Here is a 26,222-nt window from a genome sequence, read left to right as displayed (position 1 = left end):
TTACAGTACTCAAAGGGTCAAAACAATCTTTTTAAAAAGAACTGGCCCGTTCAACTTCAACCAACTCTCAGGCTTCTTGTTATACAGTATGGTACAGTATTGTACAGGATACTCCACTGGGCGTTATTTTAATTTCACAAATGAATGACCAAACCCATTAGATTGTAGACACCCTTCAGATATCTCACTATAAACAATAATGATGATGTGTTCCCTATCCCAAGGCACCACACCCTTCTATTTCAAACAACAGTGACGTCTTTTGTTAGAAAAAAGTTCACTGCCCCCATCTTCGCCTTTCTTTGCACAAATGACAGACAGCTGGCTGTCACAATGAATAACCTTCAGTCGACAAAAATCAACATAAATCAACCGTTTGAACATATACATATAGCTATTTTCAAAACCGTCTCGTGCGAAACTCACACAAAAGAATGTTATGCCACAGTTATGTCTTCCTTGGTAACATTTTTGCATTATACTTTCTTGAGTTGGACCTCAAGAAGATTCTGCATACTATACAGCCATCAGGCAAACACCGTGCTGTATTGCCATCAGAACACAAAACTGCTGGTTATGGACAACTCGTTGTTGACACTCCATTTCTGGATCAAAGGAAGATACATGACCTATTCTATCAACAGCCACTTGCCACGGCCAATAGATCAGTAACAAAATCGCCGGTCTAGAATTTCTTCTTTCCACCAGAAAATAGCCAGCCCTAACACATAATTTATCACAAAGGGTAACAGACACTGACAATTGTTGCCTCAATTCCAGAATTAGGACACTTGGACACTTTGTTTATCATTTATCCTGCCACACCACTAAGATATTTATGGTTGATGATTTCAAAGCCTCCTATTGGTTATTGCCATGGCATTTACAATTAAAGTCTTTTCTGATTGGATAATGCAGGAAGGTGTAGTGTCTGATTGGTTGATAATTCATATTTCAAGTTACACGTTCTGCAATGTAATGAAACAAATTTGATGTTGAAACAGCTTCCCATCGGAAGAGACTGCGTTTAAGAAAGATAATTAAGCTTATCTTCATTTCATATTTCTGCATGTATTAAAAGTCTGCTTGCAGAAACATCACTAAAATAACATGTAACATACAAACGTAAAGGCACAACTCTACATACATAACATTTACCCATACATCAACAGTTTGGCACCAAAAATAGACATTAGCCCGTTCAGTGCTGTAAATATTCCCGCAAAAATAGTAAGTGCAAAATTTTATCAATTTTTATATGATTTGTTTTCTTCTGTTTTTTGAAAATTTTTAATCAAATAGACGTCACTTTCCATGTCCTACAGTTTTCCATAAAAAATTTGGCAAAAAATTTGTAATTATATTACAAACAAGTGGCAAAAATTGACGTTGGCACGCAAAGGGTTAACAGACTACAATTCCCATTTAGTTGATGAATAATAGTTATCTTCAAGGTCAGCATTCCTGATTATAGATCTAATGTTGAAGTCACGCATGGATGAATGATAACACCTTATTTGCATCTTTATATCCGGTATCAAATGTTCAGTACAAACGATACCATACGTAAATTGGATAGGTTACAAGTGTAACCACCAAATTGAATACTCTCGCATGATATAGGACCCCAATGTGTATGAACAAATTTTGTTAGTATCAAATTAAAATTACTTTTCTTACTCATTACAAAGAATTGACCCGTCACATTTCTTAATCTCACAGATAACTTTACACAGCATATTGATGTAATTTTTATTTATTTTTGAAGCGTAAATTAAGGTTGTCAAATACACCATTTATGGAAACATGTTACATTGAAAAAGAAATGTGATAATTTTTTAACTCTCCGATAACATCAGTGGATGGGATTAATTTCATTTTTACTAGATATTCCTAACGATTTACGACAGATGTGCCAAACTAGGTCAGCATGCAATCTGCATGCAGTACATGAAACTCCCCTGGGTGAAATTGAACCCCCTGCAACTAGTGAATGTTCTAGCTGACCTTCCAACGTGCCTTTGGTACCTATGACGTCAAACCCAGGGTCCAATGTGTCCCTGTCATTCAGTATTCTATTGACCTCCTCACCCCCATTTCCCAGTCCAGAGATCCACACATACTGTGGAAAACAATGGATATGGGCCAAACCTTGGTGGTGAATAGGGTTAAATCAAACTACCTCACACATAAAATATTTAAAACCAAAATTTTGTCTTTTCCTTTGTAAAAATAAATATTAACATAATAAAGACATTTTTTAATTAATATTCTTATTATATTTTTTCTAAAATAAAACAAATTTTCCTTATTCTTTGCCTTACAATGCATTATGTACAATTATGACAATATTGTTTACAAATATGTTCTCATCCAGACTAGAACTTAGTTTCCAACAATAAACATTACAAACACAGAGACTGTAATGACAGCAGACTGAATACCAGGAATTTCTCTCTTATTCTAGGAATTGCATACGGGATTTCACTGTACTGTGAACAAAAATGCTAACTGCGGACTGCACAATCTTGCTGTAAAAATATCGGTGTGAGCTGATATTTATGATAGCCTTCAACTAGACATACAGCTATGAAAACTGACTAAATATTCAATCAAAAACTGTTTAATTGTCTGTCCACAGAGCACACTCAATACTTGTATATCACTGGCTAGTTCCAGAATCCTTAACCCATCAAATTTTTTTTTTTTTTTTTTCCCGTATCTAGCAGAGTGGACCCTCAATACTTTTTACATGACTGACATTTCAAGTAATTTCAATGTTCGCTAAGGGAGTCTTCTGTTTGCTTTGTCTTGAAATCATTTTCATACCTGGCACTGAACGTAAAACATAGAGCAATCTATTATTGCCTCATTGGAACAATCCTGGTATTCACATTAATGTTATTCTGGCTTATGAACTAATTCTGGAAACCATGACAGTTCAAATACAGGACAGAAGCTAGACACTAGCAATTAACAAAAAGATACTTCATTGCGATTTATGGTTAACGCAATCATAACAATTATTCCGCTCACTGGTTCAGAAAATAATCTGACAGTAAATTTTTGTTCTGAAACTGACATATCATTTCATGAAACCGTATCTCTAAATGAAACCATCATGTGATAGACATTTTGATATCCCACAATGCACTGGCAGTGACTGCTCAGACAGTTGACAGCATTCTACAACATAACCTTGCAGAAAATAGTTGTAACCTTGTATTACAGTATGTTACTGTTTACTGGACATGAATTTTCACTGCAAGTTGTAGTCTTTCCATAAAAATAACTGATGCATCGTGCACAGCAAAAAAAAATCGTCCATAGCTGCTATTTAGGTCAACCAAGTTGAATTCTTTGGCAGGAAGTTTCAAAGAAAGCAAGCAGATACAGCGCATTGACAATCAAGAGAGGGCCTACCTTTCTGGTCTGGTGTCTGGCACACTCGGTGTGACCAGCTGCTCAATTACATGTATGTTATTCACTTGTGTGACCAGTGAAGTCAAGAATAGTTGATAGTTCATGGTTGTTCAGTGATCCTGACCGTGTGCCACTGTTTGTTTACCAGGACTACTGGTCCTCCGATTCTTGTTTACTGTAAACAACTCTTTGCCTGTATCTGAATTATTATCATAACTTCAATTATTGGTTCCCTTGGTAATCCTAGATTTCTCAATTCTTTAGCGTAACATCTATCAATAATGTGCTAGAAATGGCACCATTTTACAAGTGGTACCCACAAACTGATGACGTCAAATCGCCATACTTAAAACACAAACGCCCTGTAATTATGGAACTGTGTGTACAGCGATTTGACATCATCAGTTTGTGGCTATACCACTTTTAAAATGATGCCGTAAAAATATTTAATTTACAAAAGTTAGTCAATTCCTAAACTTGGTCTTAAAGTTAACCCCCTCTACTCGTGGCTCACTTGTAAAGTTCATTCATTCATCCTGCTGAAGGTTTATATAAAACCTTGGAAACTGGACTGCTGGCAAAACAAATATGTTTACATTATAAACTACAGGCTCCCTTTTTGCATATCTCCTGGCCTTGTATGTAGGCGGTTGTTGCAACAGGACTAAAAAGAGTTTAAGTCTTTGTGCAAACACTGAAATCCCCTAAGAATATTTGCACTTATTGAAAAAAGTGCTATATTCAAACCTAAGAATATTTGCACTTATTGAAAAAAGTGCTATATTCAAACAATTGTAAGATACTGCACACACACACAAATCCACTATTCAACATCACTGAATTACGCAGATCAGCAGTTGTGCGCAAAACAAAATTGCAATTTACTTTGAAAAAAACTGCGTCATCTGTAGTTTTCAGTAACTGGGTCTGGTGCAAACTGTTGGAACCACAAAACAATGGGTTAGAATCATGTAAACACGGTGAGGGGTTCTCTAAGCCATGAAGGTCATCTATAGTTGCATAAGGTCATTTGCTCTTAGCAGAACAATCACCTTTGTCAGATTATGGATCGTACCACCAAAACACCCCCACATACAATTCAACGTCTCCAAAAATCTTAAATGGTGTCTTTTATTTGAGATAAGACAGACTTAACACCCAAACATACAATTCAACTTAACCAACATCTTCAATATTGTCTTTTATTTAATTACAGTAATAGTAATTAATTATGTCACACAGTCTTATAAACCAAAATGTTTCATTAATAACTTCAGCTTAAATAAGTTACACCCTCCCATCCGCTAGAAGGATTTTTTTCGGGTTTCCCCTACATCTCAAAACCCACTTTCACAAAACACTTTGCTGGCGTGTATTGCCTTTGACTTTGTTGCAAACTTTCACGAAAAATAAGTCCATCGTTTCCGAATTGATTGGAGTAATTCTGTTGACATTTTCCCTCTTTCTTTCCATGTAGTGCTATTCATGCGTGACGTTCAACAAAATTTGAAAAATCTTTCTCTCACGGAACTACATTCAAGATTTACATACAATTGTATTCGACTATTTTAATAGCGGCAACGGTACACAGTACGTTCTCTACGATAACATGCTGAGTACAGAGAGAATTGAATTGTCAACTGTACGACTTTCCCTCCCTGAAACTCCAGGTTTGTTGCATCATGTTTGCATTCAACGTGTACAAGGTCAACTCTACATGGATTTATTATGAATACTGAGCTGGACAGCACAGCGCAACGGTGCAGTGTTGACAGTTCTGCGGCGCGGGCTGCGCAACCTCACCGACGACGAATGCCATCGGCCATGGAGTTACATACGCTGTGCCCGACAACACGAATCCTCTTGCTTTTTCATTCCCCATACAAAGCCAAACGATCGGGGCTTATCGAAAAAAATCCGGCGCAAACGCCAAGATAAACACTGCGGCCGTTGCTCCGAAGAATGACGACGTGTTGGTACGCTAACAACGAGGTAATTCCCAATGACATAAAAAATCCAGACGCGTCAATTGGCCAAGTCACAGATATTTCGCCAACGACAAATTCCAACGTATGGGAAGAGCGTTTTGAACCTCAGCTCCAAACCTCGGTGAAAATTTGGAGAGGGTTCTGTTAGAATATACGTCGGTCACATCCCAACCTGTGTGAACGCCACTCGCGGTGGAAATAAATGCGAAAGTGTAATTTTGATATCGCAAAAACCTACAACTGTCACCTTCACAAGACACTGTGACCCGCCCAGCTCCTTCCCAAGACTGAAGACGTGTCTAGCTTCTACAGTGCTTAGCAGCCCTGCATGTTCGAAGCCGTGTAATTCACAGCAAAGCGTCGCCCCGGCTGCCAGACACTGATTGCAAAGACATACAATAACGGGCAGATTCACTTACCTCAAAAATTGCAAAATTGCTGCCAAAAAGCGACGTTTTCCCCACAAAATAAGATCTCCCAGTACAGACGTTTCGCAGACTCGGATCCCGTATTCGGCTGTAAATGTATTCGCTTTGGGAATGACAAGAATAGGCCTATTTGCATAAAATTGCAAGCAATCTTTGGGCGATACCATTGTTGACAAAGGAAAGTGATTTTTGCAAAAGAGGGTGTGGCATTCAGTGTGAAAGTGGTTGGTATATGCATGATGTGACTAACGCCACAATTCAATAGCTTGCTCACGAGATAAAAAATTTAATTGTAATCTTCGCAAGAAATTTGAGTCATGTTCTATCTTGATTGATATTCTTGTCGTATTGTTTGCGGCGAAGTAAAACGATGCGCTATGTTGCCATCACTGGCACTGTACCGTTCAGGGTTCATATTGTCAAATGCAGGCCTACACGTACAAACTTCAAGTTAAACGAACCGAACAGAAGTCTGTATGTGCAGTCTATATTTCATTAGGTGATTGTAAAAGGCGAAAAAAATATTTGGTTCTCCTTTAAAGAGTTTAAAAGCCATTTCTTGTTTAAAGCATTGTTTTACAGGGATGCAGGATGCCGTACGAAGAACTCGAAGTACTAGATCTTGTGGGCGTATCCCGTATAGAATTTCCTATCGTCTTACATTCCAGTGATGTGTTCAGATAAAAATTACATGTAATTATACAACAAAGAATGTTTAAAACTCTGACGTAAATAATGTGAACTGAAGGGACATAAAACGGTGTTAATGATAAACGATGGTCGTACTTGTGAAAGATGCACAATGACGAAGATTTTACTTTCTTCAAATCTTTTTCCCCTCTTCTTTTACTTTGTATCGGAAATATCCACGATCCACGGACACATTGACTATTTGACTGTGAGATCACAGGAATAAACATCACACATTTTCACGGTAAACTACTGGATAACGCCCTCACTCCCAAGGGAGCAGTCTTACACTCTGTAAACAGGTTAACTGTTTTCGGCGGCGAAGATTACAACTGTAGAGTAGTAACACACTGCTGAGTTTCACAGTAAGCTTATGGACGAATTCTTCTCATTGCGACGCACGAAAATTTCACACTCGATTGCCTTGGTGTATTGGAATACGTGTGAATGCCCTCTGTACTGTAAATATTCGAGAAATTCAGCGGCAACTGTAGTGCAAGCACTGAGCGTTTGTGTAGTCTAAGCTACTTGATATAAGCCTAATCCGATAAAAAACGAATTAATTGTCTGCTTATTCACGATTAAATTAACTTATGGGTTGGATTTTGCAGAGATTGTGAGTGTTTTCAGGGAAAATGGCTACAGCGTTATCGAATAATAACTGACTGCAAAATATTTATGCATGTGCACACATGTATGTATATATGACAAGTGTGTATATATATATATATATATATATATATATATATATATATATATATATATATAAACACAAAAGACTTCGAGTACAAAGTAATAATAACTGTTATATCTCGCAATCTTCAGACTGACTTCTCCTTAGGTCTTTACTCTCATTAATGTGTTATATATATATATATATATATATATATATATATATATATATATATATATATATATATATATATATATATATATATATATATATATATATATACATACATACATACATACATACATACATACATACATACATACATACATACATACATACATACATACATACATACATACATACATACATACTACATACATACATACATATACATATACATACATAGCGTACATACATACATACATACATACATACATACATACATACATACATACATACATACATACATACACACATACATACATACATACATACATACATACATACATACATACATACATACATACATACATACATACATACATACATACATACATATATGTGTATATTATCAAAGGAATGGAATATTTGATCTTCGGAGGGGCTTGCCATAACTATTAGCAAAATATAAAGGATAAAGAATGAAAATTAAACCGTCATTATTCATATGAGACAGTATCCTACATAACGTGTTTACAACAATATAACATTTATAATTGGCAAAATGTTAAGGTTTAACATCTTTAATTTGTTGACTTCCTCAACTACTTCACCCTCTGAGAGAAAGAGAGAAAGAAGTAAGATTCTTTGTGTACCGTATTCTTACAATCAACGTATACAGAACGCGGTCGTTCACCTCTGTAACAATTGTTGATATGTCCTCGATCGACAATGTATATTCAATGTATATTCAATGTATATTCATGCATCGCATGGCAATACCTGAATATAGCCACTTTATTTATTTTGAAGGCATCGCATCATGATTTCACATGCACATGACCAGCTGATCTCATGTTTATATGTAAAAGCAAGCCATTCAATGCAAATATGCTTGTTTCCCCCATGCATATTTTAAAAATTTACGAATTCAATACGTTCAGCGAAATCATTCGAAATTAACACACTCACTCGCTCAAACATGGACATGGTATGACATGGTATCGTCTCTATAATTCGATACTGCAACAAATATGTGCAAAACAAGCTCACTTTGCAAAATGCCATCTCCTCATTTCGACGGAACTTGCGTTTTGAAATTCACGGCAACTACGTTCATGTTTTCTTTTAAACAAAGCTCGTTCGTGTTTCTGCATAAGCTGACAATTGCAGTTTACGTCATATTTGCCGAGTGCAACGGTCACGTTTTCACAAGCAGGCCAACATAATTTACCGGCTGTTGCATTCAGACTTTAAACTTTAATTAGGGATAATCCAAAATTACGCCATAATTCATCATCGGCTGTCCCAAACAAATAATTATCCGACCTTGTACGAGGCTGTCGGAAGTTACTCCGGATTATCACAATAGCTGGGCTTGCATTCTCGTGTAGTCTTGATAATTTCAACGACAAGGCAGTATATCGGATGAAATAGTTTTGTGCAACAAAACTGAAGAATTGATATTTCTCTGCGGAGAATATTCAAAGTTGTTTGTGCTCAAGTCAAGGAATGCTTTACATGTGTCGCCCGCGGATCAAAGAAATTCACTAACTGTATTATTGTCCAGATATCGAAACCTCGATGTCGACTTCACTTAACTGCATGCATCCTAATGCGAGAACGGCCATGAAAAGGTCTTTTCGACTTTTATCACATTAAAATAGAATAAGCAGAGCTAGCTACCCCTACCGGCATACTCTAATACTTACCCTACCTTCCCTACACGGAGGAAAAAATCAAGTTCATGGTCAGCTATGAGCGAAAACAAATTTTCAGAAACACAATATTTAATTGGGCATCTCATACAGCTGTAACTTATGCGATCAGTCTTTTTGAGTGTTAAAGTTATTTTAAATGTTAAAGTTTGTTCACGGATGAACCACTTATGACAAACAAGCCCACTATCCGAGCGAAAATTTATGTCAAGATAGCTTTGAATAAACAAAGTAGGTAAAATTATTAAGATATCGTGTCCGATTTTCATATGCACAGCACCTTGGCGGTGGTGAAATTGTACGTCCTCTACGTTTGCCTTCAGAATACTTTCGTTTGTAACAAAACGATGCAGAAGTTGAGACATCGTCGTCAACAGCCTGAATCCTCCGTCTACTTGGGAAACGTAACAGGTGATCTTCCGGCATGATTCGAACCCAGTGCTGGCACTATCGGGGAGAATGGGTACCGATGCAATCCCCCAAATCACAGAAAAGGGTGATTGTTTTTTGTTCATCATCTAGGTCCGTGAAAACAAGAAAAAGGGCTACCTTTTGAGCTGATCCTTGAAAGGATCAGAATATGTCTTTGAAATTTGTAAATAATCTTCCTAAATCTACAGCCAAGTTAGTGCTAAATTTAAAATGAGACTTTTTAATAAGGACGTCATCATGTACACTCTTTTCCCAAAAGTCATCATGTTGCTCTAGACTGTAATGAAGGTAAGCTAGTACTGACAATAATAACAGGCTACATTGATGTGTCAAGACAATGTCATTGATGCATGCCCTATATATACTAGCTGCAATAATTGTAGCCCTTGGTTAGTGGGGCTTGGGTTTCTGTCGTGCGGCTCGCGCCCTGCCCAAACCAGGCAAGGCGCGAGCCGCACGACAGAAACCAAGCCCCACCACCAAGGGCTACAATTATTGCAGCTAGCCCTATACAACATTGATGTTGTAACTGCATTTCTAATTATTTAACTCATAAATTGGCTGGTGTTTTCTGGTTATATAAAGTTTCTCGAGACTCCTATATCTCATAATAAGGGTGTCCTTTTTGTTGAAGAATAACAAAGCTTAGGGTGTTTGAAATATTGACCATTGACATGTACTCAACTTGAAAGGGGTGAGAGCAGAATTGGGCAGATTCCCACGAAAGATCAATCTTTATATGGCTGTTATTAAATACATTGGTGTACATTAAATAGTGTCCCGGGAGATTATATTCTGAAAAAACATAAATATAAATTCTCCTTGGGCTAATTTTATTCATTGTAATTGAGAAAGTTACAATCATATGAATGTTTTCAACTCCTTAAGAGTGACATCATATGCCAGTTAAACAAGAAAATTAAAAGGAAGATATCAAGCGAGTATTTGAATACTTGGAAGAAGAATAAAGCGATACAAGGAAAAATGGAGGTTACGAATTGCGTACATACAAAACTTTCACGACTGGATTTAACTTTGAAAAATACCTAAATGATTTGTCAAATACTACGCTTCGCAGAACTTCGTCGAAATTTAGATACGAGCGTTCATAGTTTAGGTAGAGAATTGGGCAGGAAAAGTTTACAAAGCAAAATTACCTTTGAATGATAGTCTTTGTCTCAGATATGATGGCAATGAAATAAATGAAATTTCATTTGTTATTTTCATGTAATAAGCTTATCGCTGAACGAGTTTGTTACAGGATAGTGGATCACGCCACTTGTTCCAGTGTTACCCCAACGGAAAAGACCTTTATAGGGTTATGGAGTATAATTTTCGAGATCTTGCTTTATTCGTCAAACTTGAAAACCACTGATTTGTGCTGACCCCCCAGTAGCCTTCTCGCTGTTAAACAGTTTGTTTATTATACAACTTGGATACTTTGTTATCCCTTTGAAAGTGTTCGGTTTTGTAATTTGTCCAATTTTGGTATGTAGCATACCACACTCTCTGCTAGTATATGTGAGTTGAGTATTGATTGAACAACTGAGGATGGGTACCCAGCCTTTAATCTGAGTACCACCACCAGGTACCCGAAGCGCTCACTCCTTTTTCTTTACGCCTCACATCTCAAAAGCTGAGTTTGAACTGTTAAATTTCGAATTTACATCTTCCAAGTTTTACAAATTGAAAATCATAAAAACCTCAGGTATTAAAACATTAATTTACGACACCATCCGCAACAATGACATCATCTGCAGAAAATGAAACAAATAAATCATGAATATATTGTGTAGACTGAATTCTCGTGTAAATACAATATACATGTACCAAACACATTATTAAACTCTTCAATAAAAATGTAAAATAACGTCCGATAAGTGAATAAATAAATAAATAAATATTATAAATAGATAAAAAAATAAATTATAAATTGTTGTGTTCGACCATGGCGGTTATAATGTGCAGAATGAGATCAGAACGGGTTTAGATTACCTAAATTTAGCGAATGAGAGAGAGAGAGAGAGAGAGAGAGAGAGAGAGAGAGAGAGAGAGAGAGAATAAAATATTCTACAGTCTGAGGGGTACGATCATACGATTGGACGATTTGTGGGCATTTCAAAACGGCGCCCTCACTGAGTGTAGTTTTTACAGTAAGCTAGGGATCCAGTGTGACATACGGTTGACCTTAGCAGAAAACTGTCCGCTACCGAAATGTCATCCTCTCTTGTTCGGAGGCAGTCCTTCGCCAGTGCCTACCTGGTCGACGATTTTGATCCGACGCCGAAAGACAGGGGGAGATCAGCAGCCGTAGAAAACAAATGGGTGTTCGAGTGTGCATGGGAAGTCGCCAACAAAGGTAAGAAATTGTTGGCTTCTTACTCCAAGTCCAGCGCACGTAAACGTTGTTCTGATCAGGGATCTTCGCCGGTTCTCGTGTAGTTCGCTGCTCACAAGTTTACAACTAGTGCAACTGGCAAGCCCTCGTAAATTATAGAGTTTTACAATAGCATATATCAGACTGATAGAATATAGTTGTGTTTTTATTCTCAACCATCATGCAAAATATGTCTTTACTTCCTTGAAGTGAAGTTGGCGAACGGAGTTTTTGGAAGTGCAGTGCTGGACACTGCATGCACTTCAGTGGTGGACCACGCTCTGGACAGATGGCTAGTGATGTAAAGTCACGCAGAACGAACATGATCAACCCTTCTTTCTTGACGTGACTGGACACAAATACGTGTGGTGGGGTAAACAGGGCCAGGGAAAGATTGTTTGGACAGTAAAAGTGACATAGTAGCCTTTTGAAGGGCACACAGCAATACATTGTCGTAATAAATTTAAATGGACACATATTCGATACGCGAGGATAACCCTACCTTTCATTACGTAATAAACCAAAGGTGTCATGTGCACTGTTGACCATTCACTTCTGACAAGTTTGAAGGTTATTATACTGATGAAAGTGCTAACAGTGTCGTATAGAGCCTTAGAAAGGTCCATGGCCTTGACGAATGATATCATGGCCTATGGCAGGATGCTGGTTTGGTCCATCTCCATACTCCAAGCTCTTTGCCAATTTTGTACGATCCATATAGGTTTTGGTTGGGTCTGATATGACAAATTAACATTTTTTCCCCACATTTCTTCTTTTATTGGAGTCCAGACCAATTCCTTTATTTTTTGTTCAGCTATTTTGCCTCCAACAATTGCAATTGAAATTACAATATCTGACCCACGGAACGCTGCAATCATCTAGAACTCAGGAAGCTTTGCGAAGTCAAACGGGACAGGTGGTTAGAGCCTCTTACAAATGTACATTGCCTTGTTTGCTATATGGCTTCAAATCCTTGTTTCATGTTGATGTGCCGTCAACAGTATGGTCAAGTGAGGTATACATACAGACTTGCATCTGAATTCTGATGACGGCTGCACAGGCACATAGCTGAGCATAAACTGTTCTGAGGTGAAGAAGACCAATTATATTTAGGAACCATAGACTGTAAAGATAGTGTAGTTTATTTCTTCACAGTGGTCAGTGCATAGACGCTCGAGGGTCTATGGTCAGTGGTCAAAACATTTTTCTATTAACAGAAAGGCATGTGAAAGAGGATGTGGGCTAGCTGAGATAACTTTAACTTTCACACCCAGGTGTTTCTGAGGGTCATGCAGAACATGTGTGAGGAAGGGTAGTAATTTGGTTTTGTTAGGAGGAGTAGTTGCCATGCTACTGAAATGAAGATGCCGGGATACTAGCTAATGCTGCTACTGCACTGGTGAAAGTGAAACAGACATTTACTGTACCTACTTGTAAAACTACTGTGCACCATTTGTATTGAAATCAGATAAGGACATGTTCAGTCTTTACCTTGGTGATAAAATGGACCCTGTGTACTCAATCATCCGTACCTTGTCATAAGAATCAACACAGAAAAATTGTAGATGACTGGACAAATATCAAGTCATGAGCTTATCTTTGAATCTGATTTGAATATGATACTGAACAGGAGCATGGTTGATTTTCTCAAGGACAAAGCAAATACATCTATACATGTGATACATGCATATATACATACAAACATACATGTACATTCATATATACATACATACATACATACATACATACATACATACATGTACATTCATACAGACACGTACATACATACATACATAAATACATACATGTACATTCATATATACAGATACATATACATATATATATATGCATACTTACATACATACTTGTTGTACATGCATTGACAGTGTCTATGCATGCACGTGCCGTAACCTTTACACACACACATACATACAATGTCATGTATATGAGCATACACTAGCTTTTACTCACACATCTATGGAATGGCTGAGTTTTAGAGTTTCATCGGTTTATTTATTTAGGTTATCATGATTTTCCTCCAAATATCATTGTGTTTACTTCCTGAAAAGCTGAATATGTACGTATTAAAACTGTTACATAACTGCTTTACATAACTTTGTGCTCAGCTTGTCAACATACATATAATTGCATAGTAAAATCATAGATAGTGAGTCATCCACTGTCTATAGTAAAGTGCTACAGTGCTATACTGTGTCACTGTTACCATGGTCAAAGAGAGCAATGTATGTAGATATGGTCCTCATTTTCTCATTTCTCATTTAGTGTTGTCCGAAACTGTATTCAGATTTCTAGACGATATTTCTCTCAATCTTGGCCAAGATTTGGATGCAACTGAAGGAAGACTGTGAAAATGTATGTCTCGGGTGAACTTAGAAACCATCATGCAAATATCACAATCATGCACAGGGACATCATCAATGGAATCACCCAATCGTGGATTAGTTTACATACATACAACTATAGTCAAGGACATAATCACTCAAGTGAACCAATCAGAAATTAGTTCACAAACATATGTTTGACTGTAGTTTTGCAGCTAACACTCTTTTAATATGAACAAGTCTTTTCACACTATTAGGCAAAGACATGATGTAGTGTAGGGAAGAAAAAAGTTTATTTGATAAAGCTAGCTATAGTCAATATGCACTGGGGTCTCTTGTCATAAATGAATTTCAAGACTTGAAAATTAGCATTTTATATTGTAGTCAGCATGTGTTAAACCAAAGGCAACCACTGCACTGTCTGTAGTTAGACCCACAATAGTAGCAAATACCTTAGTAACATGGCATTGATGGTTGTTGGTATATGAATGAGCCAATCTCTTTTCAAGTCAATATTAAATTGCAATATCAGTTGCTCATGTGTTTTGTGACTTTTTTGCATGTTTTCTTTGAATATCATCAGCAAATGCTTTTCGTCGCCACTTTAATTTTGTGCAGTGTTTTATTTCTAATATCTGTTTTCTTCATGTGTCACACACCGCCAATTAGTTCATATTGCAATCTTTTAATATCAGATAACTTCAGAGACCCAGACGTCACCCAGTGATTGCAAAGGTCATAGGTCATGACACAGTCTACCTGGCTGCATGCCATCAAGCACATGCAGCAGTTATATTCATTTGCTGTTGCCATGGTAGCATGTATTTATATATCAGCTATGCAACTTAAAATTCTGTTGCAGAATCTATATTTCTTACTGTTACATGTATGTGAATTTTCAGAGATTATTGGGTAATTGTGCGTCCAAATCCAGTTTGCTGTAATTGTACATATTGGTTGCTCATTTACTATAGAGTAAACACACCAGTCATAAATCCATATGTGTATAGGTATCCTCATAGTGCCATGCACTTTAAAATACTCAGGTAGCACTTGAAATATTGTTACAATTCAAATAAGCTCCCTAGTCCACATATGATAATTTTCACAGAATTCTGAAGGAGACAAATTAATGCAAACTCGCCCATTTCCGGGACAAATACTTTTCATGATTATTTGGCATCAATGAGTTTGTTCAGGACTGTACTTGGTCAATGTAACCAGGGTTGACTGATTCGCCCGTGACTGCCAGGGTCATTCACTCCTCCCATCCTTGGTACCAGCATAGACCGTTTTCTCTCAGGGTCTATGATACCAGTATGTGTAAACAATTTCAGTACAGGACTGTTAAAACATTTCCAGGCCAGCCAGCATTTCATGTTTGACAATGATATCAACACCTCATAACAAGCGAATAAAAAAAACAGCGCTCGTCCTGATGATAACAAAATGGATCATGCTCTGGTGTAATGATTTTGTTTTCTTCAGTTTAATTAAAGTGAGTGATCTTCAGCAAATACCTTGGCTCAGAATGAACTTGATCTGTCAAGGGGTGGTTGTCATATTTGATAAAGATCATCTGCCTTACAGAAACCATTCTGAAAATGATATGTATTCAGGCTTATTCATTCCCATAACTCCCTGAATAATTTTGTTTTTAAGTTTTTGCTTAGAGGTTAAGGTAATCTTTTGTTTGTAATAAATTTACACTTGGTATTTTATCAGGACCTGAGTAAAATAGCAAAACTTTATGAAAATAATATCTACTCCATGTGGTATTTACATATGTATGCATACAGATAGTTGCATTTCATTACTTGCGATACTTTAAAGGGATACAGTCGTCGAAACTGTGTTCAAAGGTCGTATGGGACCCATACAACCAAAGTAAACACTGTATCCAGGGTAAGATGGTGATTTTTGAAAGTTAAAACATATCTGTTATAATCTAAATCACATAATTTAAATGTTGCAGCTACCATATGATGATGATGAGGTGCATCTAGATATCGTGCACGAAATACATTGTTTGTAAACAAGAAACTTGCTCTGGCGCAGTTCTGACGACAAACTCCCTTTAATGTCATTGTTTCAATGAGGAAGGCTATAAATAATAGTTCACTGATTCCAAAAAGTGAAAACTTCCACAGCAACTTAATAAAATATTCTCTTTTTTCCGTGTAGTTGGTGGCATATATACAGTGATCCGTTCCAAGGCCGGGGAGACGGTTGAAGAGCTGGGTGATCAGTACTGTCTGCTGGGACCGTTCAATGAAGCATGCGTCAGGACAGAGGTTGAAATCATGGACGATCCAGAACAGCCACTTCTCAGTAAAACCATCAACAGTATGAGAAACAGAGGTGTCAAGGTCAGTGATTTCCAACCCTTTCAGTGCAATGGTTTGGCCCAAACCCAATTGTTACCAGTGGGTGAATGTGGACGTGTTTACAGGGAATTGGGGGTGAGCAGGTTAACCATTTTCCTGCCAAGTCCATATTTCACCATCAGGTCAAGATGGTTAAAATTAATATAGAAATAACGGGCGACGTGCTGACCATTAACGTTTATTTGTGGGCAAGGGCGAGAGGAAAGCCAAAAATTAACGGGCGAGGCTTGCCGAGCCCGTTAATTTGGCTTTCCTCGAGCCCGCGCCCACAAATAAACGTTAATGGTCAGAGCGGAGTCTGTTATTTCCATTATATTATCAGCGAACCCAAGAAACCCGTCAAAATTTCCAAAAATTTCAGGAGCAAACGGCAGCTGGGCCCCAGAAACTGAGCAATACGCGACGCACTGTCATGCGCACTGTTAAAAATTGGCAAATCCGGGGATGTTTTCAGAAAAAAGTATCTCAACTTGACCTACAAGTGCTCCATTTTATTTTGTGATTGATTATGATTTACGTTTGAGCTGTAAAGTTACCATACTTTGAGTTGTTAATCTTATTATTCATATTCACGGGCATGTAAACAAACCATTACTGTGTATTTGTGGTCAGTCACATGGTTCAGCTCGACCAATCAAAATGCGACGGGCGTGGCATGGTAATATAATGAAACACAACGTATTCCATATGATGTATTTTAACATAATACTGTACATTTGAAGGCTGTTGAAAACATAATACTGTAAAGTTGATTTTTTTGGACAAAAGATGCTATAACATACCAAGCCAAGTGGGTGAAAATACATCATTTTTTGGCTCAATACCGCTTTTAACTGACTTGGCTGATAGGGGAGTGATACAGTTATTACTGTCTGGCAGGAAAAGGGTTAAGGAATGGTTGATGGTGGATCACTGGTCTTGAATATTGACCACTGATATTGGGTGATTATCATAGAATTTGCAAATACATGCAAAGAGTTACAGTACTCCCTATTTTAATGCAAACAGTTAATGTTTGACATTGCAATTATCTTCTTGTTATCCTATGGCAAAATATATCAGTGTATTTGCATACAGATTTGAAGTCTAGTCTTTGTAAGTTGTCCTGCCTGTTTGTGCTTGTCAAAATAGCTTTTATAACACTCTACTGTGTTAGCTACTATGGTATGGTACATTTTTATCTCCCGTTGGGAATTGTATTGCCAATCCCGTAATCCTGAATCCCGGTCCAGTGTTTTCACAAGCAACAACCACCAGTACTATCCCAAGTCATTTTGCTCAGATGGTACACTCTCTTCTGAGAAAAATAAAATGCCTTGACTAGTTTCACATGATGTTTAACCCTATTTTTACGTAAATCCTGGAATGAACATAACATGTACTGTATATCTTGAGTGCTGGAAAATTCCTGCGAGATCATATATATTACCACAGTATTGTACTGTAACGTTTGCAGTGGTAGTAAAGGAGTTGATTACATTGCAAGATATGAACTCAATTGGACATACATCTACGCGTATCTTAGAATCTCGCAAAGTTGCAAAATTGATAAATGATATTTGTCAGAAAGTCAGCATGTTCCATCAATATGTTATCACTCTTCCAGGATATATTTTCATGGCTGTAATTCCTACATTGTGTTAACCAGAAGTTTGATATTTTTTTTGAAAATTCTAGATCACTTTTGGAAGATGGCTGATCGATGGATATCCCAAAGTCATACTCTTTGACATCGGCTCAGCTGCGTGGATGCTGGACCAATGGAAGAATGAATTCTGGGATATCACCAACATTGGCGTCCCATGGCACGACAGAGAGGCAAACGATGCTATCATACTAGGATTCCTTGTCACCTGGTTCCTGGGGGAGGTAAGTCCTCTTGAAAGGTTCCTCTCATGGTGTCCAAACCATTACACTTTCAAAGCTGATGTAACCATTGACTAGCTGTTACATGTGTTGTACAAACCTAACCAGCAATTTCCTAAAGATTCAAACAAAACTAAAGAGTTCAGAAATCTACATTTATTAAATTTCAATCAAATGAAATCAAGCAAATCTATCTATCGAATTAGTTGGCACACCCAAATGGGTGTAAATAAATATTGAACACCTTAGTTTGCAGTATATGACCTATCACGTGCAGTCCATGACCCAACTCCACCATTTACTGCAGTTTCTTCTGTGCAGTGCGCCCTCTATCATGGTCATTAGGTCAAGTGCAACATGCACACGAGTGACAAGTTCTATTAAAGACCGAGAGATATTTAACAGAAATGTTAGCAGCAGCTAAAGTCACAAACCGTGCATTGCAAAATCTTAAGTTATATTTTCCCAACAAAAGATCCATTAGAGAGAGAGAGTGTTCAATGACTGAAAACTGTTGTCACACCTTTTATTTTTTTTCCCAGTTTCGTGCACAGTTTGAATTGACAGAAAAACCACTCATAATCGCTCACTTCCATGAATGGTTAGCTGGTATTGGCATTGTTCTGTGTCGTACCAGACACCTGGACGTTTCCACGATATTCACCACACACGCCACGCTGCTTGGTCGATACCTGTGTGCCGGCAGTGTTGATTTCTACAACAATCTTGATAAGGTAATTTTCCCTGCAGAGTTTTCTCACAACAGCCATCTCATTATTTGAAATTATTATTTTCAGCTAAACATATTGTTGTATCACTGTGTAAATTTATTTCCCATTTAAAACTTTTGTTGCTGATGAAGTTATTTAAGTCTAACTGCTTCACATGAATTTCTGTTCGGTATCCATGTATCTTTAACCCTTTGCGTGTTGTAAATTTTCCCACCAAAATTTTTTGTGCAAAATTTTACCAATTTTTAGCTCCCATAGCCATATGTATATATGGCAATGGAAGCTATTCTTATAGGCTAGGGAAATGTCTGTATGTATGTATGTCTGTATGTCTGTGTGTCTGTATGTCTGTATGTCTGTATGTCTGTATGTCTGTCCGTCAACATCAAAAACTCCAAAACCGTGTACATTTCATCTTGATATTTGGTGTGTACATGGATGATGGGCTGTAGATGAGATTTTGTTCAAATGAAGTTGTCATTGCCAAAAATATGCAAATTAAGTGAAAAAATGTAAAAACAGTCAAAATTGAAAAAACTCAATAACCACTGAGCAGATTACATGAAAACTTAGCATGTAAGTACTTTGGGCTGACATGAAATGATTGTGCACATCTTGGGTCAGTATCTTGGACTTGCTATTTTTCATGAATTTTTTTGTAATTTTCTCCCATTTTTGGTCAAAAAATCTCCTGCTCTGAAACCACAAGTCCGATTGATTTGAAACTTGGTATGGAAGTGCATAGGAGTGACCTTTCCCAAATTTGGGCAAATCGTGGTGAAATTTGCATATTTTTAGTTTACACGTCCATAGACTCCCATGTATAAGGCAGATCTCCATAGACTCCCATGTATAAGGCCACGAAAAATAAAAATTTAGTTTCTCATCGTATTCATATTGCAAAAAGGATGCAGTGACACAATTTTAGTCCCCACGGATGAAGTCCAGTGAGCTTATAGATTGGGTCATGTCCGTCTGTTTGTCCATCCGTGAGTCCATCCTTCACGCAGATATCTCGGATATTTTGACAAAATGTCATGTGACCTTGATGACCTTTGATCTCAAATATACATATTTGTCCATAACTCAGTAACCACAAGTGCTACCACCCTTCATATATGGTATGATGGGACAGCTTGTGACGCCACATATTGTACCTCATTAATTATGCACATATCTAATTTTGAGTGAGCCAATAGAGCTAGAGGTATGATTTTTGGTATATAGGGATAACTTAGCAAAACAATTTTTTTGACAAAATGTCACGTGACCTCGGTGACCTTTGACCTCAAATATACATATTTGTCCATAAATCAGTAACCACAAGTGCTACAGCCTACATGTATGGTATGATGGGACACCTTATGACGCCACATATTGTACCTCATTAATTATGCGCATATCTAATTTTGAGCGAGCCAATAGAGCTAGAGGTCTGATTTTTGGTATATAGGGATAACTTAGCAATACAATTTTTTGACAAAATCTCACGTGACCTCGGTGACCTTTGACCTCAAATATACATATTTGTCCATAACTCAGTAACCACAAGTGCTACAGCCTTCATGTATGGTATGATGGGACACCTTATGACGCCACATATTGTACCTCATTAATTATGCGCATATCTAATTTTGAGCGAGCCAATAGAGCTAGAGGTCTGATTTTTGGTATATAGGGATAACTTAGCAAAACAATTTTTTTGACAAAATGTCACGTGACCTCGGTGACCTTTGACCTCAAATATACATATTTTTCCATAATTCGGTAACCACAAGTGCTACATCCTTCATGTTTGGTATGATTGGACACCTTATGACGCCACATACTGTACCTCAATAATTATGCGCCATATCTCATTCTGAGCGAGCCAATAGAGCTGGATGTCTGATTTTTGGTATATAGGGATAACTATAGAGAATTGGGATAACTATAGGAGAGAAATTTTTGACCAAATGTCATGTGACCTCGATGACCTTTTACCTAAAATATATGTTTATGTCAATAAATAAGTAACCACAAGTGCTATGTCCTTTGTATTTAGTAGGATGGGAGACCTTATGACAACACACGCTTTACCTCATTAATTATGTACACATCTAATTCTGGGCAAGCGAATAGAGCTAGAGATCTGATTTTTTGGCATATAGGGATTAATTAGCAATATAATTTTTTTTTTCAAAATGTCATGTGACCTCGATGACCTTTGACCTTGATTATACATATATGCATATTTCAGTAACCACAAGTTCTATACCCTCCAATTTTGATAGGATATTAGACCTTAAGATGTCACATCTTGTACCTCATTTATAATGCGCATATGTATTTCTTGGCTGGCCAATACTGCTAGAGGTCTGATCTTTTTTCCCGATTTAGAACCATAACTTAGACATGCCTCATGTGTTTCAAATTGGAAACAACAACATAGACCTATGTGCCCATAGATCTCAACATATACACTCCAGTGATACTTCTTAATGACCACATTTCCTGCCCCATCAAGACTAATACTCCTATTACAAGTGGGGACTATGTCATTGTAAATGACTTGTTGAGTTAATGGTTGTATCACAGTATTCGATATATCTAATTCTGTATTTTTTCCATTTTATATTCTGAATAAATTACATTAAACATATTTCACTGTCTCCAGTACATTTCATTTAAGTATTTTCACTTCATGCACTTTATCCCTTTCACACATGTTCAAATATCTGACCAGAGAACAAACACTAAATAGTCCAGGATGGAGCTACAGTGTCATTGACGCTATTTTTAAAGATTTTTTGTAATTTTTTGACAATTCGGACCAAATGGACGTTACTTTTCATTGGCTACTGTTTTTGATCAAAATTTTTGGAAAAATCTGAAAAAAATTGTCTGGGTTACATTTTATAAAGGCGGCAAAAATTGACTTTGGCACTCAAAGGGTTAATGTATTGGCTTCAAAGTCAAGTTTTCATCCATGTACGCGTAATTATGCATTCATGTTAACATTTGACCCAAAGGCATAGTTTCTTCAAATAGAATTGATGGCTAATATGAAATAAAGTGAAAATAATAACAGCACTATACATTTACATTGAAGAATTAATTTTCATCAAGCTAGAATATTTAGCCCTCATAAATGTATTTCATAATGAGTTGAAAATATTAAAGGATCAGAGCCATCACAAAGTCAACATTTTCTTCAAAACTAAAATTTTAACATAAAAAGTCACGAAGACTCAGAAATTCTTCATGAACAGATTGAAAAAGCTGTCAAGATATATGGTAATTTCAGCATCACAAAACTAAGCATTCACAGATGTTAAGATCGAAGATCCTTCAAAACTTTCCTTAAATATATCAGATATTTAATCTCTGCCCGTCATGCTTTCTACCTTGACACCACCATTTTCTGTTCTGTTGGACTTTCCTCTCTGTGGAAACCAGTAGGATTATACCATCTTAGGCAGGAAAAGGGGTAGTTCAACCATGCACGATATACATGTAGTTACAATCAGGCCAGCAATTTGATCACCTCACACTCTTCTGGAAATGCTACACTTCCCTGTTTAATAACTGTGGAAACTGTGGAAAGCTTTTACATAGTAACCTATGGATATGTCTACATTGTACATACCAGTATATTACATGTAACACACTTAGCCATATTGATCGTATCTTTTAACCATGAGCCTCTGCAAAAGTTTATTTGCCTTTAGCCAAATAGTCACATGTGTCAAGAGCATGTGCTCAAGAGAATTATCCACTCACAATACAATTCAGAAAATGTGTACATTTTGTGAGGGGTGAATCATGCAGCTAGGGTCTCAGTGCGACGAACCTCCCTACTGTAAATTATTTTGTTGTGTGGTATGACCAAGTTGTCTTTTATCGGTAGGGTGACTTCGACCCAGAGCAACCGGGAAAGAAGGTGGGTTTACGTTGACTACGGATCGTTTTGACAGAGTGTGCACCGGTTGACAAAGACACATGACAATAGATTCTGCTGTGTGAACCACTGTCTGCACCAACAGACAAGAAAGAAAGACAGCAGGGAAATTGATTCAACTTTGTGAGATGCAGTTTCTGCGTCAGTGCGCCCTCTAAGTTGAATTTATTAACTGCTGTCTCAATAAAATTCTCTCCTAAGCAAGGAAATTATACATGTCACACATCTTGGTACACGGCTCATTCAACAAATTTCTAAATATTGGTAAACTGACTCGATGAATTCATGAGTTTTGAGAAACAGTGTTTAACATTGAAACCCAGGGCTTTTGCATAATAGCCAAGTTGACAATAGTCAGTAATTTACCCAGTTTTAGGAAAAACAAATTTCAGGCACAATTGTCTTTGTGATTCTTCATTCTATATTTCTAAACATCAAATTCAAAACCTAAAAGATAGCTCCAAGAATCGAACTACATTTAATCCTGATGTTCTCCAATTTGATATGTTTAAGTTAAAAATACATTTCCAAAGATAAGGCTGTGTCGACAATTGACTGTAGCTAGGGCTGAATTGACGTAGGTGCATTTATCACAATTGTGAAACAGAAATATTTAGTTTGTCATTAGTGACTGATATTTCCTTACCGTAGTGTATTATGCATAAAACCAGTACCAGCACTCCGAGTCACTGTGTATCATGGAACTAAAATAATCAAAAACATAAGAAGTTCCAGCAATTGTTGCTTTAAAACATAGAATATCCTGATGTTAGAAAAGTTGAAATCATAAGCAAACATTTTGATAACCTTTTGACATGATCACAATTCTTGTTTGATTTTAAATTTGCTCATGACAAAGAACTTTGGTGAATTTTACCAATATCCCGTGAGTTTGACTGTGTGGAATGAAAAATGTAGCAGTACAAAGCACCCGGATTATTTGATAAGTAAAAGCTTGTCAGGAAATCACACTACTCAACCATGCAGACTCTCTCTTCAGATTCAGTCAACTGTAAGAATATGCAAACTTATGTGTGACCAAATAGTGGTATTTTGTAGTTTATGAGTCCGAACTGCCAAGGACAGACCTGAGTTTTAGTATTGCATTATTACCAAAACTTATGTTCTAATATCATAACTGACAGCTAGGAACAGAATAAAATTATCAACTATTTGACTGCTGAATTTGACTATTTTTTCATAACCAAATTGTAAACTTCTAGTATTCATCACTCAATCGCTGAAATTTTAGACTCCTTCCTAATGTACAATGTTTTTATCAGGGATTTACATTCTCTAACATTTTGTGAATTTTTGATTTTAACTGTGTACCGATGCATTACTAAGAAATAGTTTTATATCATTAGAGGTTTAATTCATAATTATCCTGGATTGCAAATTACAACATTTACTAGTAACATAAAATTACTCATTCTGCTGACTTACTTAGTTTTGTGATCCATTACATCTTTGAGAATTTTTTTCCTACAGGGGCAATTTTGGTATTTGCAGGATTGTGTTTTGAGTCACAGGCAGATTTTGGATCAATATTGTAGGAAATATCAGTGATCTTTCATAACTTATCCCACTTCCAAGATGTAAACACATAGTATTTGCTGTTACAACAACTTATTCAGCAAGTAGCTATGAGAACTTAGTGTTTCTGGAATTGAAAATCAAATTTTGACCATTGAAATTTTTTTCATAAATTTGACAACAATATTGGAAAAATTTGAATAGGTAGGCAGATTAGATTTAAGTATTGTTTATTCCTCCGAAAGAAAATAGTTTTAGGAAGTCGTTGACTCAAAAACTGGTTTTTGCAAGATTCCACAAATGAGTGAAATATTTATCTGCTGAAAGATAAAATTGATAGAGCATCCATGAAATGAAACAAGACTGTTATTATGTGAACAGTCCAGTTAACACAACCTGAAAGAAATACTGATTTGCTCTGTATTGCATTTTTTCCTTTCTTAAAAGAATTAAAGCTGAATTGTAAAAAGGAACAGAGGAATCCATGTCCCGGAGTTGAATCCTATCCTGTATAGTCTTACACTTTTGAGAGAAACTTTTAGGGTTAGGGATTACCACATATATACTTTTGAAAGAGAAGCTTTTAGGGTTAGGGATTACCACTTTGAGGACTTCACATGCAAACACCATAATTGCAGTATTCTAAGATTATCAATCATTTACAGTGGTTTTTCAGTCATGCATGGTTTCCAACCATCAGCTGATCCAATCAAGTAACTCCCTTTATTAAATTATGATACCATTTCAAATGCTAATTATTATTTTTCTTTTCTTTCCATGTCTTTTCTTATTGGGTGGATATATTTACTGTAAACAGAGAGGCAAGGTAAGTACGCAGTCTTTGAATATCTGCTCGGAACAATGAATGTTATTTTCACAAAGCGTTTATATTTTAGGTCTGTGCCTTTGAAAATAAATTCAGCTTGTAAGTGCAGTCATTAATTTTGAATCATCACGTTTAAAATAAGCTGTACAAATAATTTTGTCATATAAAATGTCACGATCTTCACAATCTGTTCATAGGTATTTGGCTTCATTTACTACCTTATGAGATGCAAAGTTATATGATGCTTTGATACGTAGCATACAATGAAAAGGGTAAAGCAGCGAAAGATGGAATTCAAAATGAAATGACCTATGCAAGGTTGTATAATTATATAATTTGTATAATTGGTATTTTATTTCAAATGCTTGGGCCTCAGCCCGTCGCAAAATATGTATACATCTGAACAGAGAGATGGGAAAAAAATTATCACAATTAAGTGCACAATTCCTAATTTGTATCAGTCTTAAGAAGAAACTCTTCTCGCACTTTAAAAGATCTATGCACATACGGTACAGAGACAATTTGTACTGAACAGAATGATTTTTTGAAGATAACAAAGCAATAAATTTATCGTGAGTGGGATACAGTCGAAATTTTTCTGGCATCAATTCTATTCTGTGTTGCTGATACAAAGGGCAGAACAATACAAAATGAACGCATCCTCCAGAATTTCAATACATTTACTCTTACAGAAAGTACATAATCT

General features: G+C 36.6%; 2 protein-coding genes across 4 annotated transcripts in view; one reads left to right on the top strand and one right to left on the bottom strand.

Annotated features, from left to right (window-relative positions):
- Positions 1 to 5,968, bottom strand: part of LOC139139162 (tetraspanin-18-like) — a 67,331-nt gene extending 61,363 nt beyond the window's left edge. For 2 of the 3 annotated variants that reach the window (XM_070707988.1, XM_070707972.1), the window contains exon 1: positions 5,831 to 5,968. The gene's annotated coding sequence lies outside the window, so the exon portion shown is untranslated. The remainder of the gene's footprint in view (positions 1 to 5,830) is intronic. The other variant, XM_070707993.1, reaches the window with a different exon arrangement.
- A 5,705-nt stretch (positions 5,969 to 11,673) lies between these two features.
- Positions 11,674 to 26,222, top strand: part of LOC139139153 (glycogen [starch] synthase-like) — a 34,189-nt gene continuing 19,640 nt past the window's right edge. The window contains exons 1-4 of the mRNA XM_070707961.1: positions 11,674 to 11,870; positions 16,415 to 16,599; positions 18,295 to 18,486; positions 19,026 to 19,217. Coding sequence (XP_070564062.1) covers positions 11,726 to 11,870; positions 16,415 to 16,599; positions 18,295 to 18,486; positions 19,026 to 19,217 — 714 coding nt within the window. The 5' untranslated portion in view covers positions 11,674 to 11,725. The remainder of the gene's footprint in view (positions 11,871 to 16,414; positions 16,600 to 18,294; positions 18,487 to 19,025; positions 19,218 to 26,222) is intronic.

The sequence above is a fragment of the Ptychodera flava genome, chromosome 1, assembly GCF_041260155.1.
Source record: "Ptychodera flava strain L36383 chromosome 1, AS_Pfla_20210202, whole genome shotgun sequence".
NCBI lineage: Eukaryota > Metazoa > Hemichordata > Enteropneusta > Ptychoderidae > Ptychodera > Ptychodera flava.
The sequence above is the reverse complement of the archived record's forward strand: the minus strand, read 5'-3'. Positions and strand labels throughout refer to the sequence as shown.